The 21119-nt window shown below is 38.3% G+C and overlaps 2 protein-coding genes across 3 annotated transcripts; both read left to right on the top strand.

The window, feature by feature from the left end:
• Positions 1 to 411: 411 nt before the first annotated feature.
• LOC121144595 (olfactory receptor 13D1) lies at positions 412 to 1357 on the top strand. The gene is given in 4 exon segments (XM_040962896.1): positions 412 to 475; positions 478 to 686; positions 688 to 848; positions 850 to 1357. Coding segments are annotated over 4 exon segments (942 nt in total).
• Positions 1358 to 8241: 6884 nt separating this feature from the next.
• On the top strand, positions 8242 to 21049 carry LOC121145035 (protein NipSnap homolog 3A). 2 transcript variants are annotated; one of them, XM_040963692.1, is made up of 6 exons: positions 8242 to 8354; positions 10806 to 11016; positions 12913 to 13071; positions 15419 to 15568; positions 20055 to 20141; positions 20233 to 21049. In XM_040963692.1, exons 1-6 carry the CDS (start codon positions 8295 to 8297, stop codon positions 20307 to 20309), a joined length of 744 nt encoding a protein of 247 aa, XP_040819626.1. In that variant the 5' UTR covers positions 8242 to 8294; the 3' UTR covers positions 20310 to 21049. The 2 variants fall into 2 exon arrangements, with proteins under 2 accessions (XP_040819626.1, XP_040819627.1); XM_040963693.1 differs by lacking the exon at positions 15419 to 15568.
• Positions 21050 to 21119: the final 70 nt, after the last annotated feature.

The following is a 21119-nucleotide window of genomic DNA, read 5'->3' as shown; positions in this document are numbered from 1 at the left end:
ATAGTAGTATAGAGAGCAAGTGGCATGGTGACCAATTTATATGCTTATATGCTATATCCAGGCTTACTAGAATGAATTGTTTTAAATACTCATTAGTAAATAATTTATTGTGTATCCTCATTTGAAAGTAGTTTGCTCCTAGGTTTTATAAAATGAGAGGCCTGGCATTTCACAATTGAATTAATTGAATTTCTAGCCTTGGCTTCTGGGTGATGTTAAGTAGTATTGATCCACTTCTCAGTGCCTCTTTAATCATTAATAAAATCAATAGCTCTGCCTTTGTTGATTTCAGGGGCTGTTCCAAGAATAAATCCAAGTAATGGAAATAAAAGTTATTTGAGATATCCATACCAACCACTCTGATTTTCCTGAGTCATGTCCTTTTCAGGATTCTGCAAATGACACAGCCACATGGAGGTGGGAAATTACTCTGCTGTGACTGAATTCTTTCTGATAGGGCTTTCCCAACACCCAGACCCCAGTTTTTCATATTTGTGCTCTGCCTCTTCTTGTTGTACCTAATAACCCTCCCGGGGAAGAACCTCTTCCTCATTATCATCATGCTGGTTTCTCATCTCCATTCACCCATGTACTTCTTCCTTGGAAATCTCAAATTCTTGGACATCTGTTACGCATCATAATCTATTCCTCAGATGTTCATCATATTTATGTCTGAGAAAAAAAATAATTTTTTTCATTGGCTGTGCTCTGCAGATGATTATCTCTCTTGGCTTGGACTCCACTGAACGTGCCCTCCTGGTTGTAATGGCTTACGATTGCTATGTGGCCATCTGCAACCTACTGAGATTCCCCATCACTATGAAAAGGGTGCTATGCGTTCACGTGGCTGATCATAGGCTGTTTGAACTCCTTAGTGCAAATAGTATTGACAATGGTTCTTCCTGTCTGAGGTAATAACATCATTGATCATTTTCCTTGTGAGACCCTGGCTGTCCTTAAACTCATTTGCTTAGATATCTCCATGAATGTGCTTACCATGACAATGGCAAGTCTTATTTTATTGGTGACTCCTCTGCTGTTAATTTGCATCTCTTATGTGTTCATCCTCTCGCCCATTCTAAAAATTAATTTTTCTGAAGGGAGAAAGAAGGCTTTTTCTACCTGTTTGGCTCATCTGCCTGTGGCCATCTTATTCTAAGGTTCAGCACTTTTTATGTACATGAAGCCCAAGACGAAATACACAAACGCATCTGAAGAAATAATTGCACTGTCTTACAGAATGGTAAGCCCAAAGTTAAATCCCATCATCTCCAGCCTGAGGGATAAAGATGTAAAGGAAGCTGTGAATAAAGTCCTGGGCAGGCACTTTCATTTTGGAAAACATGAAAGGCCCTGAAGCATGAGATACCCTCCACATGTTTTATAGTTACAACCTTTATGCCTATAAAACTGTAGCATGGAAAATAATAAATTCAAAAAAAATTCTCAGAGCCACATAAGTTGCAGGACCCAGCATTGAGTGTGTCTGTAAAGCCAAATATGGAAAACTCACCTTCTTTTCAACATGGAACGTTCACCTAAAGATTGTGAGAAGTGTCTAGATTTCAGAGTTTCTGAACGTGTGCAGCTCTGCCAATTGGTCCCACATAGGGCACATGGCATTATCAAGATGAATCTCTTCCTTCTCTCTCTTCCTTGTTTTGTCCTCTCTCTTCTTTCATCTATCTACTTCCCTCCTCCCTCCTCATCTACTTTTTCTGTCTTCATGTTCTCCTTTCTTCATAACTTTGAACATCTTTTACTTGTCCCCTTTCATTCCCTCATCTGGCAAAAGATTGCATCTCATTTTGGCAAAGATAAGGATTGCTTCCAAGCCCACACAGTGCTGGGAAGAGCTCATACCATCCTACATCAACAACAGTATTTCTAGAACAAAAGACTAGCCTATTAAAAACCAAATCTTATAGCTACAATCGTTCATTCTACATAGCAAGTCAGGCTATTCAAATTAAATCCAAGACGACTATCCCAGTGTGAAAAACAACAACAACAGCAACAAAAAAGAGGCACTGCTTCTGCTATGGTTGCTAAATTGATAGGATGTGCTATATGATCCCAGCGACAACCCTGTCAATATGTGGAGAAAACTTGAAAGATAAAAATAGAATCCAGAGAAGGAAGGAATGGGTGTTTGATGCTATCATTTGGACTTCTGAATCCATCTATATCTGAAGTTACATTCATGATTACTCTTTTTAGTTATATGAATCAATAAATTATTATTTTATAACAACTAATTTAAATTGAAGTTTTATTACTTATAATCATATAGTCCTAATGTTTGTATTTCTTTGATAACTCCCCTCATATTTTGATACAAAAAAATAAGGATCTATTAGCTAAGAGATATCAAGTCCTCAGGGGTACCCTTTCTTATATATATATTTTTTTAAAGATTTATTATTATTATTTTTTTATTGGAAAGGCAGATATACAGAGAGGAGAGATAGAGAGGAAGATCTTCTTCCGTCCAATGATTCACTCCCCAAGTGAGCGCAACGGCCAATGGATGCTATGCCAATCCGAAGCCAGGAGCCTCTTCTGGGTCTCCCACGCGGGTGCAGGTTCCCAAAGCTTTGGGCTGTCCTCGACTGCTTTCCCAGGCCACAGGCAGGGAGCTGGAAGGGAAGCGGGGCTGCCGGGATTAGAACCGGCGCCTATATGGGATCCTGGGCATGCAAGGCGAGGACCTTAACCACTGCGCCACCGCGCTGGGCCCGACCCTTTCTTATATTAACTAATGACAATAATCTAACTTCTATTTTGCTTGCCATACAAGTCTAGTCATCTCTCCAATTATTTCTGATGGGTATTTATATTCCAAAAATCTAGTTTTCATTTTTGTTCTAGACCACTAATCTCAGCTTTAACATCATTCTGTTTTGGAAATCTCCTTTGACTTCTAATCCTTTATATCATCCTAGCAAACATTATCTCTTCTTCTAAACTGAAATTATCTTTCAAATAAATAAATAAATGTTTGTAAAAATCCAGAGCAGTGCTGTCTGTAGAAGAGGAGCAGGAAGAGGTGTAAACTGGCATAGGGCATGAAGAATAAACAGGACTAGGGCATGAAGGATACCTTCTGAAATTATATGAATGTCCAATATCACAGCAGCAATTTGATAACATGCATTTGTCAAAACTTTGGCTAGTATGTTAAGATTGTTAATTTAATGCATGTAAGTTTTGAGTTACAAGAAGTAATTATAAATAAATGTTGACTTATGTTTAAGAATGCACATGCTAAAGGAAAATGGAATGATATCTATTGTTTACTCTTAAATACATCCAAGAATAGCATGGGGTTAATGGGAAGAAAAGAATAGACACATAGATATAAGATAATCTAGTAAAATGTTAAGCATGAAATGTAACGGATATATGGTGTCTAACTTTTTTTGCATTTTACTTTATGTTTTAAGTTTTTCATAATATAAAGATTGCAAAACATGTCAAAAATACATTTCTTGGATAGTTGCCATATCAGGAAATGAGACAGGATATAAGTTATACCAAAGACACCACTAAAATTAGTTTGAGGAGAAAATTAAATGCAATCCCTACTAGGTAGAAAATCTTTAAAAATTTATTCTCTACAAAACCTAATTTTACTGACTTGTTATAAGATTTCAGTTACTATTCTTGAGAGATGTGCACATGGGAAGAAGAAGAAAAGAAAAATAGCAGATTTATTAGAATTGAGTTCTGAGGTGGCAAGGAACAGAAATCTTTTGCATGTAACCTTTGTGATATTATTTTATATGGCTTTGGATACTTTTAATAAGACCATTGATTTCCTAAGTATGTCAGATTGTATAGACCTTTGTAAAAGAATTGGTTCATTATGCAATTCCACCTTTTCAGTACAACCTAATTCATGACTTTTTAATGCCATTCCCACATACACATTGATATTCTCTTAACATTTCTATTTTTGCAAGATTCAAGTTACATGATTATTCACTTTCCTGACCTGGAATTTCAATAAAACTTCGAATTGAAATTAAATTCAAATAATCTGTAAGTAGGTTGAACCATTTCTTTCCATGCCTTTCATGTCTTCACACCAAATATGGGACAAAAATGATTATAAATGTGAGGCACCATTGATTAAATGAAAAAACAGTTATATTAATGAGTCAGATGGTTACAGAATATAAGCACTAATTTGCATGTTGAAATACTTAAGATTATTTTCCAGTGGCAAATAAACACTCAATATCATGAACATTAATAGTATTGGTTATGAAATAACCACTGAGAGTACATTTTATGTTCCTCATCAAAAATATGATTAAAGATAACAAAAATGCAGGGCTGGCGCAGCAGCATAGCACACTAATCTTTTGCTTACAGCCCTGAAATCCCTTATAGAGCCAGTTCAAATCCCAGCTGCTCCACTTCTGATCCAGCTCCTTGTTTATGGACTGGAAGAGCAGCGGAGGATGGCTCAAGTTCTTTGGACCTTGCACATGCCTAGGGGGAGTGGAGGAAGCTCCTGGCTCCTGGCTCCAGATGGGTTCAACTCTGTTGTGGTCATTTAGGTTGTGAATCAGCAGATGAAGGACCTCTCTTTCTGTGTCTCTCCTTCTTTCTCTGTCAAGTCTGCTTTTCAAATAAAAATAAATAAATATTTTTAAAAAGCAAAAACACATAACAGCAACTGACAAATCAAGATAATCAAAAGCTGGAGATTGTATATCATTTTGATCTTAGGCCAGAAAGAAGCAATGTCTTCATGAGAAATAAATCCATGCAGATTTTGTTTCTATGTGCATTTTTTTTTCAATTGGGAAGGTCAGATTTTTTCAAGACTTATTTGTTTTTATTGGAAATTCAGAATTACAGAGAGGAGAGACAGAGAAAGCTCTTTCATCCACTGGCTCACTCCCCAAGCAGCCACAATGGCCAGAGCTGAACTGATTCAAAGCCAGGAGCCAGGAGCCTCTTCCGGGTTTTCAACACAGGTGTAGGGTCCCACTGCTTTGGCCATCCCAGACTGCTTTCCCAGACCAGAAGCAGGGAACTGGGTGGCAAGCAGAGCATCTGGAACACAAACAGGTGCCCATACGAGATTCCGGTGCATGCAAGGTGAAGACTTTAGCCACGAGGCTACTGCACCAGGCCCTAATGTTTCTTTTCTCATACAGTAGGCATCCATTCAGAAATATGTGCACAAACAAAAACCAAAACTAAACAAACAAACAAAAATCTACGAACACTAGGAAAAACACAATTACAAAATAATCATTCAAAAGCTACAGGGCATAAGTAACTACAGCCGTGTTGTGTAGGCTACCAAAGTTTGAAACTATTTCTTATTGAGATGGTAAAATCATTACAAGTCTAAAAATGTGCAGAAATATATAGTGTGTATAAAACTGAGTTGTATATCAATCTGTATATATTGCCAAGACATATCAAATCATGAAATGTAGAATTTACACCTTATTTTTACATTATAGCAGGAAAATATAAATTCTTAGAGACATCAAGACATGTTGAGAAGTTTGGCAAGAGACTTAAATCTTTTTTCCTTTCCCATAGCACTTAATAAAATATTAAACACACCACAGGAACTTATCAAATATTCAGTTATACGAGAAGGGCAATTATTAAGGAATGATGATTTTTATTTTCATTACTGTTAACTTTTATTTCTTAACAGTGGTTAAGCCACTGACAAAGATCATAATAGTAACTTTCTTCACTAAAATTTTTCCTAAGTAAAAAATGAAGTATCACCAAAAAACAGAAAAACAAAAAACTAAAATACTATCAGTTAACTTCATTCCAAATACCTATAGCTCATGTTACCAAATTCTAAGATAAAATAGACCTGAGTACACTAGTTAATGCCAAATGACGAAAATTAGTCGATGCCGCCATCTAGTGACCAAGCAATGCAGCACTGAAACAAGAGTTGTTCCAGAGACGTGACCCCGTATCTGAGCATCTCTTGATGGAATCAGAGGGGATGCACCTCTCCTGAGCTTCTACTTATTTGCATGTGCCTGTCCTTCAACAAAACAAAGCAGGAACTGTTGATTTTTCCCTTTTGCCCACCTGATTTATTTTTACTAGAGTTGTAAAATGTGTCTTCCATCATTAATCATCAAAACCTCATACACTGCTTTAACAATTTTCTAGAACATCTGATAGTATTCAGTGACATTAAATATCAAACTTTGGGCCCGGCGCAAGGGCACAGTGGTTAAGGTCCTCTCCTTGCATGCCCGGGATCCCATATGGGCGCCGGTTCTAATCCCGGCGGCCCCACTTTCCATCCAGCTCCCTGCCTGTGGCCCGGGAAGGCAATCGAGGACAGCCCAAAGCTTTGGGACCCTGCATCCATGTGGGGGACCCGGAAGAGGCTCCTGGCTTTGGATCGGCATAGCATCAGCCATTGCGCTCACTTGGGGAGCGAATCATCGGACGGAAGATCGTCCTCTCTGTGTATCCGCCTTTCCAATTAAAAAAAAAAGAATATCAAACTACTGCTAGAGTACAGTATATACTGTGCTCTAAAGTAATAGTATACTGTATATAGCAATAGTATACTGCAACCTGCAGTACATTCAGCCCAAAGAAGTCAAATTCAGATGGTCTGGTAATGTAAGTAAGTGAGTGTTACATCTTTTTTTATCATCAAATTTTAACTGAAATTTTTCAGTTTTCCTCTGGTTATAATAGTATGCAATAAATATAGTTTTAGGAAGATCTGCAACCTTTTAGCTAATAAAAAAAAATGCATTGTCAAATTCCATTTAATTATTGCTAATCCAAAACTTATTTTACTCTAATGTACACTTAATACGTTGATTTTTTTTTCTACAATTTGTTTTTATGGTGTGATGAGCCTAGCTCAAGATAATTTATTTGCCTTATAGTGTATTTACTACATACATAAAAACCTTTGGAATCTAGAGACACATATAACTTTTAGAGGTCTTATGACACGTCATCCCAAGGTCCCCTATGTGGAGCATGTTCCAAGGGTACTGCTTCAGTGGTTTGGATAACTCTGGAGTGCTGTTGATTTTGTTGCTCCATGGTTGAAGAAATCCTTCCACGCTCCCTTGGGCTGACATAGCTCACTTTAGAGTCTCGATTTGTCCAGATATTTGCTGTCAAAACCTGACCTGAAAAACCTTCCATATCCCCCCACCAAATAAGGGCCGAGGCGACCCCCGTTTCGGCTTCCTTGTCAGGGGGAAAGGGAAGCACGTGACTGTGGTTCCCTGAAACAAAGACCATCTAAATTCTTTTTGCATATTTTGCCGAGCTATTCTTTCCCTGGTGGTCGGGGAATCTAATAACCCTGTTTTAATAACTGCCTGGTTCTAGTGATGTAACTAGCAGGTAATTAATGTAAACATCACAGATGCAGAAAGGGAAATGTACTTTAGGGGAACAATATAACAAAACCTAAATTCTCATCATCCAAGTCAATAAGTATCCTCTTTTCACCAAAAAGTCCTGAAACACCAGACAGAATGTACCTAAAGCAGACACAAGGCACTTGGAGGAAACAACTTAAACATGCTAAATGAAGTGATACTGGGGACTGGAATCTGAACGGATTAGATGTAAGCCCTCGACTGCTTTCTATTTTTTTGGCTGTTAAGCCTTACAGAACTGCCTGATTTCAAACTATGTTAGTTTTAACTTTGACGTTCTCCTGCCAGGTTCGGAACCCCAGTCCTTTGAGCTTATGGAAAACTTAACCTAAATCACAAGTGGCAGCCTCCCAAGGCTATGCCAGGAAGGGCGCAAACAACACACAGAGGTGAAGAACCTGCTGTGTCCATTACACTCTATAAAGCTTTACACGGGCAAGCCGTTCTATAATTACAAATTCTAGGCATCACACACACTCATGTCCACACAGCCATCCTTCTCCACAGCACACACACACACACACACACGACTTGCACTCGCATCGTCTAATCCCTGCCACTGCGCACTGGGGTCCATGGAGTGGGGGATCCCGAAAGCCCAACAGAAACGACCTCGGCGTTCAGCTAACCCGCACAGCACCTCTGACATCTGGAGCTAAACTGAGGAAACCAAGAATCCGAGTCTGAGCTGGTCGGAAAGACGCCAGGAGAACTGAGCCGCCCACCCCGCTTCCCGCAGCCGGAGGTGGAGCTGACCCGGCTGAGGCACGCCCAGCCTCCGCCCGCCCAGTCGGTTCATCGCCGCCCATTTCCAGTCAGGAAGCCATAGCGCCAGTGGCTCGCGACCTTTCTGGGCGCTCCGGACCGGCCATGTTTGCACTCCGAAACAGCCTGAGGAAGGCGTTCTCCGCGCGGACGCTGACGCCCCAGGTACTGACGGCGCGGCTCCTGGGGACACCTGATGGGAGCGGGGAGGCCCGCGCATGCGCCCCGGCTGGCGAGCGCCGGCCTGCCAGGGGAGAGCGCCAGCCCCACCTGGCTCCTGGCATCCCCAAACCGACCTGGGGCTCGCGTGTCCTGGGGTGAACCCGCCTCTCTGGGTCTTCTCCGGACTGGCTCGCAGGCACCATGGACGGAGGACTCCTCTGCCCTCAGCCGGGGTCCTGTAACCTGAAGCGGCCTGCTGGGAGCACTGCTCCTGTTGAGGGTCGCAGGGCCTGGAATGGCGCCGGGGTCTCCGGTCCATTTGTGTCTATGAGCCACGGACAGGGGCTTGGGCTTTACCCCTTTTAAAGCAACTGCAACCAGTTGCTAGCGTTTGGTGGGCTCTCAGAGCAGGAGGGCCCCGCCCACCCTGCCGCCCGTGGAGGAACCCAGGTGTTTTCTGCCTTTTGTGATTCCTGCCTTCATGTCTTGGCTGGGGGCCGTGTGAACTCCAGGCCGGATAGTCTACGTGACACCCGGCAGGACACCTGGCAGGTCACGCAGGCAGACGACTCCTCAGGAAGGAGGTACCTGGTGTTTGATAAGATCCACCGCCCTATAACTCATCAATTTGTACTTTTTGAAAGTTGATTGCTTCAAACCCACCAATAGAAGCCTGCTAAATCATGACTGTATAATTAATAGCCTGAAATGCATAAGGACGCTGCGTTGTTCAAGGGAGGGGCGGGGTGCATCTCTGGCTGGCTCGTTCTCTCCTGCACTTTGGTCCTGCACTGTGCCCCTCCCTGGGCTGGGGGAGGTGGTTGGGAGACCTAGGCTAACCTGAATAAACCACCTTTACGCCTTAGCACCGAATTCAGACTTGATGATTTTCTGGGGATATCAAGACCCGGCACAAAACTGTCTCTAGGTCCCCTAGCAAGGCAGAGTTCAACTCGTCCCAGCAAACATGACCATGATAAGCTCTTTGAACCGTTGGTGGTGAAGCTGCAAAAAGAGCTCTTGATCCAGCCGACAGCTGTCGGCCTCTGAACTGTCCTATGAACTTCATGGCTGGCTAAGTTGGAGGTAGGGGAGTGTGAAGCGCCTTTGATTTCTGCTCAGCCATGAACTCGGTGTAACTGAAAATATGAAATGCCCTACTTCATATTGTTGTAGGGTTTTTGACCCCAAGTACAGCAGCAACCTCAGTAAGAATTTTCATGCGGACACAGTTTAGTTTTAAAGTAAGATTTATTAGAAAAAGTTGAGAAAGGAGACTCCCATCCTAGTGACAGGAGGGGGCTTTGAGATCCTCTGCCACAGTGGCAGGAGGAAAAGTGAAAAAGACCTGTATCAATGGTGGGGAAAGCATCTTTTAAAGGTTTCCCTCAAAGATGTTTCTCCATCAACAAAATTCCTGGTTTCCATGGTACCTGGCCTTGAGACAAAAGGCCAGAAAGGTGTCACTGGCCAACTTCCTTGGTCCCTTTCTAATGAAAGAGGCCAGTCTGAAGTCCTCCCCCTGGGCACTGGCTGGAGACAGAATGAGACTGAGGCTTCAGGTGGGGAATTGATATGTTAATGTCGCCCTTGTCTCTTGGGGAAGCATTCCTGATAAGATGTGCACTTGTCTCAGGAGAGACCTGTTCTGGTGAATTCAAGACATGGTGGGGAAAATACCCCTTTATATTTGAGAAAATAATGATGACTTGGGGACCCGGAATACCCTAACTGCCCACTACCCAGTCTAACTCCTCTCACCATATCACATCTGTGGTTACAATAGTGTTTTAGATAAACCTAACTCCTTGAAATTTCCTGTTTCAGCATTCATTTGCTATAATACAGCACGCTGCGGTGAGATATAGCTTCCTAATGCATTGGTTACATTCCAGTCCTGTTTTTGGAGCAGTGGCTTACTCCATTGAATTTAGAAAATATTTTAACTCTCAATAGTAATCTCCATTTTTTTAAGAAAATATTTCCCACTACTACATGTATTTTGATGTACCTTCCAAAAGAGGTGCACATTTTATCAAGTTACCTTGCCTGCGTAATTTTAACTCATATCCTCTGGACTAAAATACTGACTAAATAATGGACATACTTTTGTGAATTTTTAAGAATCTTAATTGTAGTTCTTGAGTAAAGGAATATCATTAAGTCCTGTGTCCTCTGAAGAGTATGACTTTTTAAGGGAAAGTGACTAAAGATAACTTATACCAAGACTAGAAATACATCTACTAGAAAACAGCAGCTGGATATTCAGCATATTTAAAAGCAGTTATCTTTATTGACATTTCTACATGAATGCATACCTAGAGAATTGGCCAGCCAAGCACACATACGGCTTGTGAGTTTTCTGAGTATCTCTTATTTCCACTCAGATTTGGTTGTGATATAATAAGCCCTACTTTCCACAACAATATTTAAATTTACCTTATCTTTCCTCAGGTGTGTTCATCTTTTGCCACAGGTCCCAGACAAAAGGATGGAACATTCTATGAATTCCGTACCTATTATCTTAAGCCCTCCAAGATGAATGAGTTCCTGGAAAATTTTAAGAAAAATGTTCACCTCCGGACAGCTCACTCTGAATTGGTCGGCTACTGGAGTGTAGAATTTGGTGGCAGAATGAATAAAGTATTTCATATTTGGAAGTATGGTATGAGTCATCCAGCTTAAGTATTTAGTACTGATTTTCATTCTCTTACGTGTTGTAGGAGACCTACTTCTTAGATCTACATTATTGTGGTTATATGAAGATTAAGTAAAACTTGTATAAAACATTGCACTACCAAAATTAATTCAATTACTAGTCTTCCCAGAGTTACACCTCTGAAAACTCCTTACTCTGAAGAGCTCTTAGATTAACATAAATGGGAAATGTGGAGTCTTGTGCTGACATTTGGTGAGTGAACCAGCATATGTAAAGTATTTGTCACTTTGCTTCTCAAAAAAAAGAGAATCTTTAAAAAAATTTTAGAATCACTTATTATAAAAATGGTTTTTAAAACTTTCAAAGCAGTAACCATTTGTCTTATTAAAACCGAAGCTGGATATAGTTGTGTTGGAAGAAATAATTTAAGCATGCTAGGACTTTGGGAAATACGAAGTTTTAAAGAGATAGTAGTCAACTAATAAGCCCTACCCAACACTGAGATTCAATAATCCTGTTAGGCTTAAGACAACACATTTGTTCTTATATCTGAGAGCCAGATAGAAGACAAAAGTAAGGGAGAAAGTTCCTGTGCATTGGTTACTTCCTAAGTGTTGGAGTGAGGCAAAGCCAGAGCCAGAAGCAGAAAATGTAATCCAAGACTCCCACATGGAAGGCAATAACCTCATTACCTGAGCCAACACCACTGCATCCCAAGGTCTATCTACATGGGCAAGCAGCTCGAGAGAAGCCAGTGCTAGGAAATGAACCAAAGCACTCCATATGGGCTGTCAGTTCAACTATTAGGCTAAATTTCCAGTCTCTAGAAACTATTTCTTATTCATTTTTCCCCTCAAGAGTTTCAGGGAGTTCCTTATTATGCTACTCTAGCAAAGCTAAGAAAAAAGAACCAGAAACAATCCTACCTGTATTGAAGGTTACCCACCTCTGGTTTAGCAGAGGAAAAAAAACGGTTTGCAAGAATCCCCATAATGGTTACTCCTCCAGTGTCCACATCAGGAGCTGATCATATACACAAGCTGTGAGTTAATTCATTTTGTTTTTGGTCCTCTGTGCCGAAGTTAATATTCTTAAAACATTTTGACATGAAAGTGATCATTCTATTACTGACATGGACTTATTTTAGGATTTTTCCCTCTAGTAATGGCACAAACCCCATTAAAACAATTTGTGCATTAGCTATGATAAAGGTAAATCATAACCCATTAAAAATAATAAATTTCTGGTATACATGACTTAAGCTATAACATTGGTGTTATTCCCTACCCATAAAAAAAAAAAAAAAAGACTTGTATCATGAAACTTAGGAGGTCCCAATGGTAAAAGGCCCATTAATTGGTAAAATGTTGACATACACAAACACACATCTATTTAGGTAGCTCAGAAGAAAAAAATAAGTGCTGGGGAAAATGAATGGATGACAAGAGAATCAGCACTATTTTTTTAAAGCACTGTCATTTAAATACCTCAAATTAATGAGAATAGTCCACATATACTGGGTGCTAACAAGAACTTGAACCTCTTTTATATATATCAATTCATTTAATCCTTGCAACAGTGTAGACCATATTATATTATTATCTCCTCCTCACTGGCCAGAAACTGAGGCAAAGTCAGTAATTTGCCTAATTCACACCACTGTGTACTAAGTGTTAGAGCCTATCAAGCTCATTGTATGATGTTATAATTAGTTGCACTTCTATTTCCGTTTAGGCAACAACATGATGCTGTTTGTGCTGATGTTAATATCTCCAAAAACAACACATAGTGTTTCTGTATGTTGTCCACGAACATACATTTTTTGAGTGAAATCCAGTAAAGTACAGGTGATTTTTAAATTTTTTTAAATTGTTAATTTTTCTTAATTCTTTCCTCCCGTAGATAACTTTGCTCATCGAACTGAAGTCCGGAAAGCATTGGCCAAAGATAAAGAATGGCAAGAACAGTTCCTCATTCCAAATTTGCCTCTCCTGCATAAACAAGAGAGTGAAATTACTTATCTGGTACCATGGTGTAAACTAGAAAAACCTCCAAAAGAAGGTAAGTATTTCTTTAGTTTGAGGGTTGATAAATGTGGTATTTAAACCCTCAAGCTGCAGAGACCAAAGTTCCTTTGGGGAAAAAAAGTGAAATTAGTCCTATTTCTTTATAGGAATATGGCAATTATGGTAATAAAACTAAATTGAAAGTCCTATCCTTTGAAAGAAATAAGGATTAAATAGTAATGTATTTTTTTCCAGTTGAGAGCTTTGCTATAGAAAGTACACCTGCTCAGTTTAGGTTGAGAGTTTGTACACAGGAAGCCAACAGCTTGTGGATAGGTAAGGGACAGGATCTGCATTTTGGTGTAATTTTGAGTCATTTAAGTACTTGCATGTAAAAGTGTTTTCCATAAAGTATAGCTAATCTTAAATCACCAGGTACATCTTTGCTTATAAAATTGACTGGGAATAATTAACCAAATGGCCAAGTTATATTACTGTGGACTGATTTTTGTGTCTTCTTTCTTGTTTCTCAGTTTGAAAATATTTCCTTAAGATCTTCTTGCCAGTTTTACTTCTTGCTGACTTAAAGAAACCATTACCTCAATCCAGTTTTAAACAAAGGTCAGATTCGAAAAGGATAAGCTAATTTAGATGTTCTTTCCTCCTTATTCCTCACTTTGTAGTATATTTTAGATTTAGAAGTTTTATTTGAATCCTTATCTACTCACATCTCCTCTCCCTTCTTAGAACAATCTAAATAGTTAGCTTTTTTTGTCAGAATCCAATAATAATTGTTTAGTGACTTTGCATTTACTTTTTCTCATGTAATCTGTTTGTCTCCTGTTTCTCTTATAGCCAGTACTCTGACCATAGGTAAAAAGCTTTTCATGCATTTACATGTATATTTAGGAGCAATAAAACCCTCTCCTTTAGGATTTTTTTTTTTGCCAAAATTTCAGATATGAGTTCTATCTTCTTGCCTTTCCTGTTGAAAATGGAATCTCACGGGGGAATTATGCAGATAAGAATTAATTCCTCAAAAAGTTTTTAAAAAGAGGGAAATGTACATCAGAAATTACTTATTAATTTCTTTTAAAAAAAGATTTATTTCTTTTTATTGGAGAGGCAGATTTACAGAGAAGGAGAAACGAGAGAAAGATCTTAAGTCTACTGGCTGAGTAGCCGAAACAGACGGAGCTGACCTGATCCAAAGCCAGGAGCTTCTTCTGGGTCTCTTATGAGGGTGCAGGGTCCCATGACTTTGGGCCATTCTCTACTGCTTTCCCATGCCACAAATAGGGAGCTGGAAGGGAAGTGAAGCATCCAGGACACAAACTGACACCCACATGGGATCCCAGTGCATTCCAGGCAAAAAGTTAGCCATTGGGCATTGTGCAGGGCCCAATTCTTAGTCATTTCTTATAGACCTAAGCAGCTCGAAAATTCTATTTCAGTGGTGCTCATTTAGCCTAACAGTGAAGACGATGGCATCCCACATTGGGGTACCAAGGTTCCACACTCAGCCCAGGCTCCTGACCCTAGCTGTTGTTAGTTCTGATCCTGGGACACAGCAGTGTTGGCACAAATTTTAGGTTCCTGTCATTCATGTGGTACACCCAGGTTGAACTCCTAACTGCTGGCTTTAGTCCTGCCCATTCCCACCCGGAAGTGTGGGTATTTATTTTGGAAGTGAGCCAATGGGTCAAATTGATATCTCTTTTTTTGTGTCTTTCTCTCTCACTCTCTCCTCCCACCTTAAATAAATACAGTTTTTAAAAACTAAAATATCCCATTTCACTTTGGATCTCAATATATAATGGTGAAGTTTATAGATTGAAAAGAGTTCAGATAGTTCCTTATATAGTAGTTTGTAGTCCTTTTTTCTTTTTTTTTTTTCCTGTGATTAATCCTAATACCCAACTCTTAAACATAGGAGCATTCTAAACAGTGAGGAAAAATAATGGAAATAATGAACAAGTATGAGTATATAAATACATATATATGAGTGATTCTTCAAATCCAGGGACCCATCCACTATTGGATTTAAGCAAACCTTATTAAAAATGGCTTGAATGGGGGAGGCATTGTAGTATAGCAGGTTATGTGACTGCTTGGTACACCTTCAACCCATGTCAGACCACAAGTTCATATCATGTGTCCTCTGCTTACGATCCATTTTCCTGCTAATGAGCTGAAAGGGTAGTGGATGATGGCCGAAGCACTTTTGCCCTTACCACCCATGTGAGAAACCAGTCCTAGTTGTTGTGGCCATTTGGGGAGTGAACTAACAGATGGAAGATCACTCTCAATTTCTCTGTCACTCTGTGTTTCAAAGAAATAAATCCTTGATAAAAATGGCTTGAATGCCTTCTGTAATATGACTGTTCTGCTCCCTATTCTAGGAGTCTATGAATTGGCTACTTTTCAGATGAAACCAGGCGGCCCAGCTCTGTGGGGTGATGCGTTTAAAAGGGCAGTTAATGCCCATGTTGCTTTGGGATACACAAAACTAGTAGGTGTTTTCCACACAGAATACGGAGCACTCAACAGAGGTAAGATTATCTATTTCTTCTATGAAACCAAAATGAATATAAGTCTTAAGTTCCTTGGGTCAATTTGTCTTTCTTTTTCATTATGGTGTCTATTTTAAAGACATTTTATTAGTTTCTATAATTTTAAGAAGGGTAAAAATAGGTTTACATCTTAGATTTTTTTTAATATGTCAATCTCTTATATTCTTTCATATGCTGAATTGATTTTTTTCATAATACATCAGAGAAATAAAGTTTAGAAACTGGAAGAATCCTTAAGAAAATATTCTTTTTACTTTTTTCTCCTCTGAATATAAATTTTTTAATTAAAAAAAAAATTCACCTAATTTGTACAGAGAAACTATTTCCAAACAAAAGTGGAGTACTGCTTTTACAAATGCTAAACCTGGACAATCCCAGAAAGAAAATTATCCATTACCTGTTAGTTTGAGATAATACTGTTGTTCATACCTGAATGAATACAAAGACACACATATTATTAAATATAAACAGTGGGAGCAATGCATATGCGTGGTTGATATGACTTCATAACAATTTAACAGTAAAAAATTATTCTAAGAAGCTCTAAAAAAAATCTATATAATGTTTACATGAAAAATGACTCAATAGGTAATAAAATATTTAAAAGACTTGTTTTACACAGTTAGCTCCTCAGCTTCCCAACTTGAATGTTTAATGGATATCTGATATTTTAAAACATGAGGTCCTGATCTTTACCCAGAAATTACATTTCTAAAATTTTGAATTTTTTTGAAATATTATTTTCAAATTACAAAATATAAAGAGGAAATTATGAAAATTACTGTGTATCTCATATCATATACTAAAATAAGATGTACATGGATTATGGTTAATATAAAAATTATAGAATTAGGAAATTTTTGATGAGTTTATGGATAAAGGCTGTACTTCTAAGCCCAAACTAGAAGGAAAACTGTAGCCCACCAGGGACCTAGAACACAAGAGCACTTGTTAGGACCTGAAAAGCAGTGACTTATGCCACTGCAGGGTGATGGCAAAGTAACTGATGAAAGTCCACACAGATCCTGCTGTGCAGATTAGCCAGATGACTATTTTGGGAACAGTGGTAAAAGACTAATAGAACCATGCAGCGGCTGATTCCAGATAGCTAGTGTACTCCCAATCCACAGTTTTATCTAGTGAAGCAAATAGTTAAAAGTCTTGAGGCCAAAATAATTTCAGTCTGTTCTCAAACTTTATGTTAGAAGCCCAGCTCTCTGGCATGAAGCAGGACTTGTAATGTGCATACCTAGTGGGCCACTTTTGGTAAGCAGAACTTGTGTTGTGGGGATGAATGAAGCCACCAGGCAAAGGTACTCAGTGCCAACACTATCAGACCCCAGAAGAGGTGTTGGGTTATATAAACAGCAGTGGTAATGGAAATTGGAATCCACTAATGTGCAACTCGGCTGCCAAGGGAATCCTTGGCAGTTGGCTGCCCAGGTGCTCCTCCCATGTCTCCCTCTCCCACTATTCCATGACCAAGTAGGAGGGCCACTAGAGTGAGTCTTGAAGCTGTATTAACAAAACAAATGAACAAACAACCACCGCCACCACCACCACCATCAACAACAAAAAAAAAAATAGAGGAAAGAGAAAGAAATGGAAAGGAGGAAGGATGAGGAGTAGACATCAAGTGATTTTTTATAATAATACAAAAGCTTAAACTTTCTTATGCTCCAATCACTATAAATGAGATTCAAAAGCAAAAAGAAAAATGAACAAAAATCATGAAGAAATAGATACATTGATGGCTATAACATGGGACAACTGGATTGATTTTGCTTCCCCCAGGCTTTGGAGGGCTGAACCATCCAGTCGATGACTGTCTTTTGTATAAAATTACACAAATACAAATTTTAAATAAATTTGAGATACAGATTAAAACAATAAGAATATACCATTTTCCAACCATCAAAGGCATATTTACATAGATAGACCTTTAGATAAGGGAAAAATTAAAAATACAAATACCCAGTTACTCAATGAAGTTCATATTGGCACAATTTTTCATTTTAAAATTGTGGCAAAGGAAATAAAAAGACTTCATTTTAAAAATTATCTTGGCCAGCATTTCTTCTGGGACGTATACACGAATGTGTTTTGTAGGTATGTTTAGATATACACAAAAAAATTTGAAAGGATTTAAACCATATAGTAGTCATTTTTGAATTATAAAATTAAAATATTTTTAAAATTATTTTTATCCTTCTAAAAATGTATACTTGAACATATGTAACTTTTAGAAGAAAAATTACTGAAAACTTTTGTATAAGACTTGCTTAATCTGAATTCATCCTCAGCATAGTAGAAGAATGGCTGTGTGTTGGGTATACACTGATACATTGTTTCTAGAGGACAGAGTATAAAGTATGCTGTATCTGTGTAGGCATATCAGTGTGTATAATAGACACTCTTTGGTTCTGTCAACTTAAATTCTAGGAGTTAATATTAAATATTGACTTACATTGTTCATTGTATGACTAGGTCTGATCTAAATTGACTGGATTGAATCCCAACTCGGTTCATAATTTTGTGCCACTGGTTAAATTACTTATCTCACTGTGCCATAGTTTCCTCACCCATAAAATGATGCTAATAATAACCTCTTGCCTAGATTATTAAATGAGCTAATACATAAAAGATTGGAAAACCTGGCCTAGCAAACAGTAAACACTACAATAAATATTAGTAGTAATTGTTAAGATTGTTATTATTATAGGCATATAGCTACTTTAATTAAGTTTATGTCAGCTTTGATTACAAGAGGAAATAATGGAAACAGCATGATAGTGCCAATTTATACAATATATACACTTATGCATTATAAACTTACATAAATATGTTATTGTATAAAAATATGGAAAGGATGCGCTAAAATGTTCAGGGATGATAGGACTAAAACTGCTCTTTTACTGTTACTTTTATCTACATCTTCCAAAAATCTGTACAGCTACTATAATACATTTTAAAATTATTATTTATTTACTGGAAAAGTAAGGAAATGGAGAGATTGAGGCAGACGGGTACATCTCATTCACTGGCTTGCTTCCCAAAGGTCCTCAATGGCCAGGAACTGTGCAGGTCAAAGCTGAGAGCCAAGAATCCATTCCGCGTCTCCCATATGGGTGACAGTTACCCAACTGCTTGAGCCATTCCCTGCTACCTCTTAGCATCCACATTATCAAGAACCTGAATCGGGAGGGGAGCCAAGACTGGAGCTCAGACACTGCAGTGTGCAGTGCCTATGTCCAACAGCAAATTACTGTTATGCCAAATACCTACCCTCCATAAATTTGCTTACCAAAAAACTTCTAGATAAATATATAAAATAATATGTATTTCAGTCTTTTGTAAAACACTACAATATTCAAAACTACTAACAATTAGAGGTTTGGTTAAAAAGTTGTTCTATTTGGAACTGGCACCAACTGACGCCACTTTGGCCTGCAGTGCCAGTACCACATGAGCTCCAGTTGGGAGTCCTAGCTATTCCACTTACGATCCAGTTTTTTTGCGAATGCCCCTAGGAAAGCAGCAATAGCTGGTCCAAATGTGTGGGTCCGACACCAAGAGGCGAGACCTGGCTGGAGTCACGGGTTACTGGCTTCAGTCTGGCCCAGGGTTGGCTGTTACAGCCACTGTACGAGTAAAGCAGCACATGAGCCGTCTCCCTGGCTTGCTCTCACTCTGGTTCTCCGTATTTTTCTGTAACTCTGCCTTTCAAATAGAAAGTTGTCTTATAGGTAGGAGTTTATATTTTAATTTTTGAAAACTTGTCACATACGTAGGAATTCATATTGCCATTAAGACAATATATTTGATCTACAAAATGTTCATATTATTGATTTTAAAAAATCTATTACTAAATTTAATACACATTTAAGACCTTTAATTTGGCTTACTCATTTAGAGAAATATACCTTGTATTAATAGATTTGTCTATACTTCTATTTATAGGAGATTATGGTATTTTAAATTTTATTATGTAAATTTTCTATAGCAAACACTAAATTTTATAACATTTTAAAATAAATATGTAACAAGAAATAGTTCTAGTCTTAATTCTACCATTAGATGTATTAATCAACTTCCCTCCTTTAACCTTCTGGTTCTCATTAATTCATAAGCATCTCTCCAAAAGCTAAAACATATTCTAAATTCAAGTTAAGCATCCCTAATTCATAAATCTGAAATTGAAAATGCTGCGTTTCAGATCTCCAGATTAAAAATGATTTAATAGGACCTATGGAAATATCCCAAAATAAAAAAAAATTCTGAAACCCTTCTGGTCCCCAAAATTATGATTTAGGGAAACTGAACCTGTGTAAAACTAACATGTTTGACTTTTTATTTCTACGTCACCATGTTGATGAGAAGCAGAGAGCATTTCTGATTCATTTTCCTATATTTTCCATGTGTTCGTGCGTATTATTTGTCATCAACTTGTGCTTTATCTCTTGAGTTCATGTCCTTTGGTGGAATGAGAGCATGGACAGCCGTGCTGCTGGGAGACATCAGTCCCATGAGGACCCCAGAGTTGTGGCAGCTGGTAAGTTGTCCCACTCAGCATGAATTCTTTTTAGAATAACTTTGATTCGCCTCACTAACCCTGTTTCCATTTTTATGTGATTTTTTTCTAGTTCGGGAAAGCGTCAACTACCTAGTGTCTCAGCAGAACATGCTTCTAATTCCGACGTCGTTTTCACCTTTGAAGTAGTGTTCTAAAACAGAAACTACTTCACTGAGTGCGAGATGCATGTACTAATGGTGCTTAAAGTCTGCTAAGAGATTCTTTGATTTGAACAAAGTGGTAGGCTGATCTTTTGTCCCCACCTCTCCAGGGACTAGTTCTGCTCATTTTCTCCTTGGCATTTCAGCATTTGTTATTTCTTGAAAATGATTGTCCTACTTGGTGATCTTGTTTTCTTGTATTCATTTCAGAGTAACTGTGAATTTTGATAATGTTTTGCTTTACATTATGTCCTTGTGATATTCAATTATTTTCTATGTCCCTGCTTGACAATATTGTTAAACTAGTCATACCTAATGTCTAATTTTTCATCCTGTTTCTTCTAAGATTTAAAATTATTTTCCAGTAAAATGTATATGTGACATTAAAAGAGACTACAAAATATTAGATCAAGTATATTTCTTTCCTTTGGGAGTGTATACTATCTGTATTGGGGTTTTCACATGGTATAATCAGGAAAATAATATAATTAGGTCATGCTTTAAAAATATAGAGACTTATCAGTTAACATGCTCAAATGTGTTCATTTATGGTTTTGCTCCTTTTTACTTTTTATCATTGTTCCACAAAGTTTTGGGGACATTTATTTGTATTAAAGAGACCTGTATGGGCGTGGAAATGTTTGCTTTAATAAAGCCCAGTATCCCTGCCACACTGTATCCTTCCAGGGTTCGCTCAAATTAGCAAAAGAGCACTGAACATTGCCTCTGTCACCTTCTCAAAACCAAGTGAAGTCTCTATAATATAAATACAGCTCCTATTTTCAGAGATCTCTGC

The sequence above is a fragment of the Ochotona curzoniae genome, unplaced genomic scaffold (assembly GCF_017591425.1).
Source record: "Ochotona curzoniae isolate NIBS_2020 unplaced genomic scaffold, NIBS_Ocur_1.0 scaffold_3208, whole genome shotgun sequence".
NCBI classification, from domain to species: Eukaryota; Metazoa; Chordata; class Mammalia; order Lagomorpha; family Ochotonidae; genus Ochotona; species Ochotona curzoniae.
This window is presented reverse-complemented; position numbering and strand designations above follow the sequence as displayed.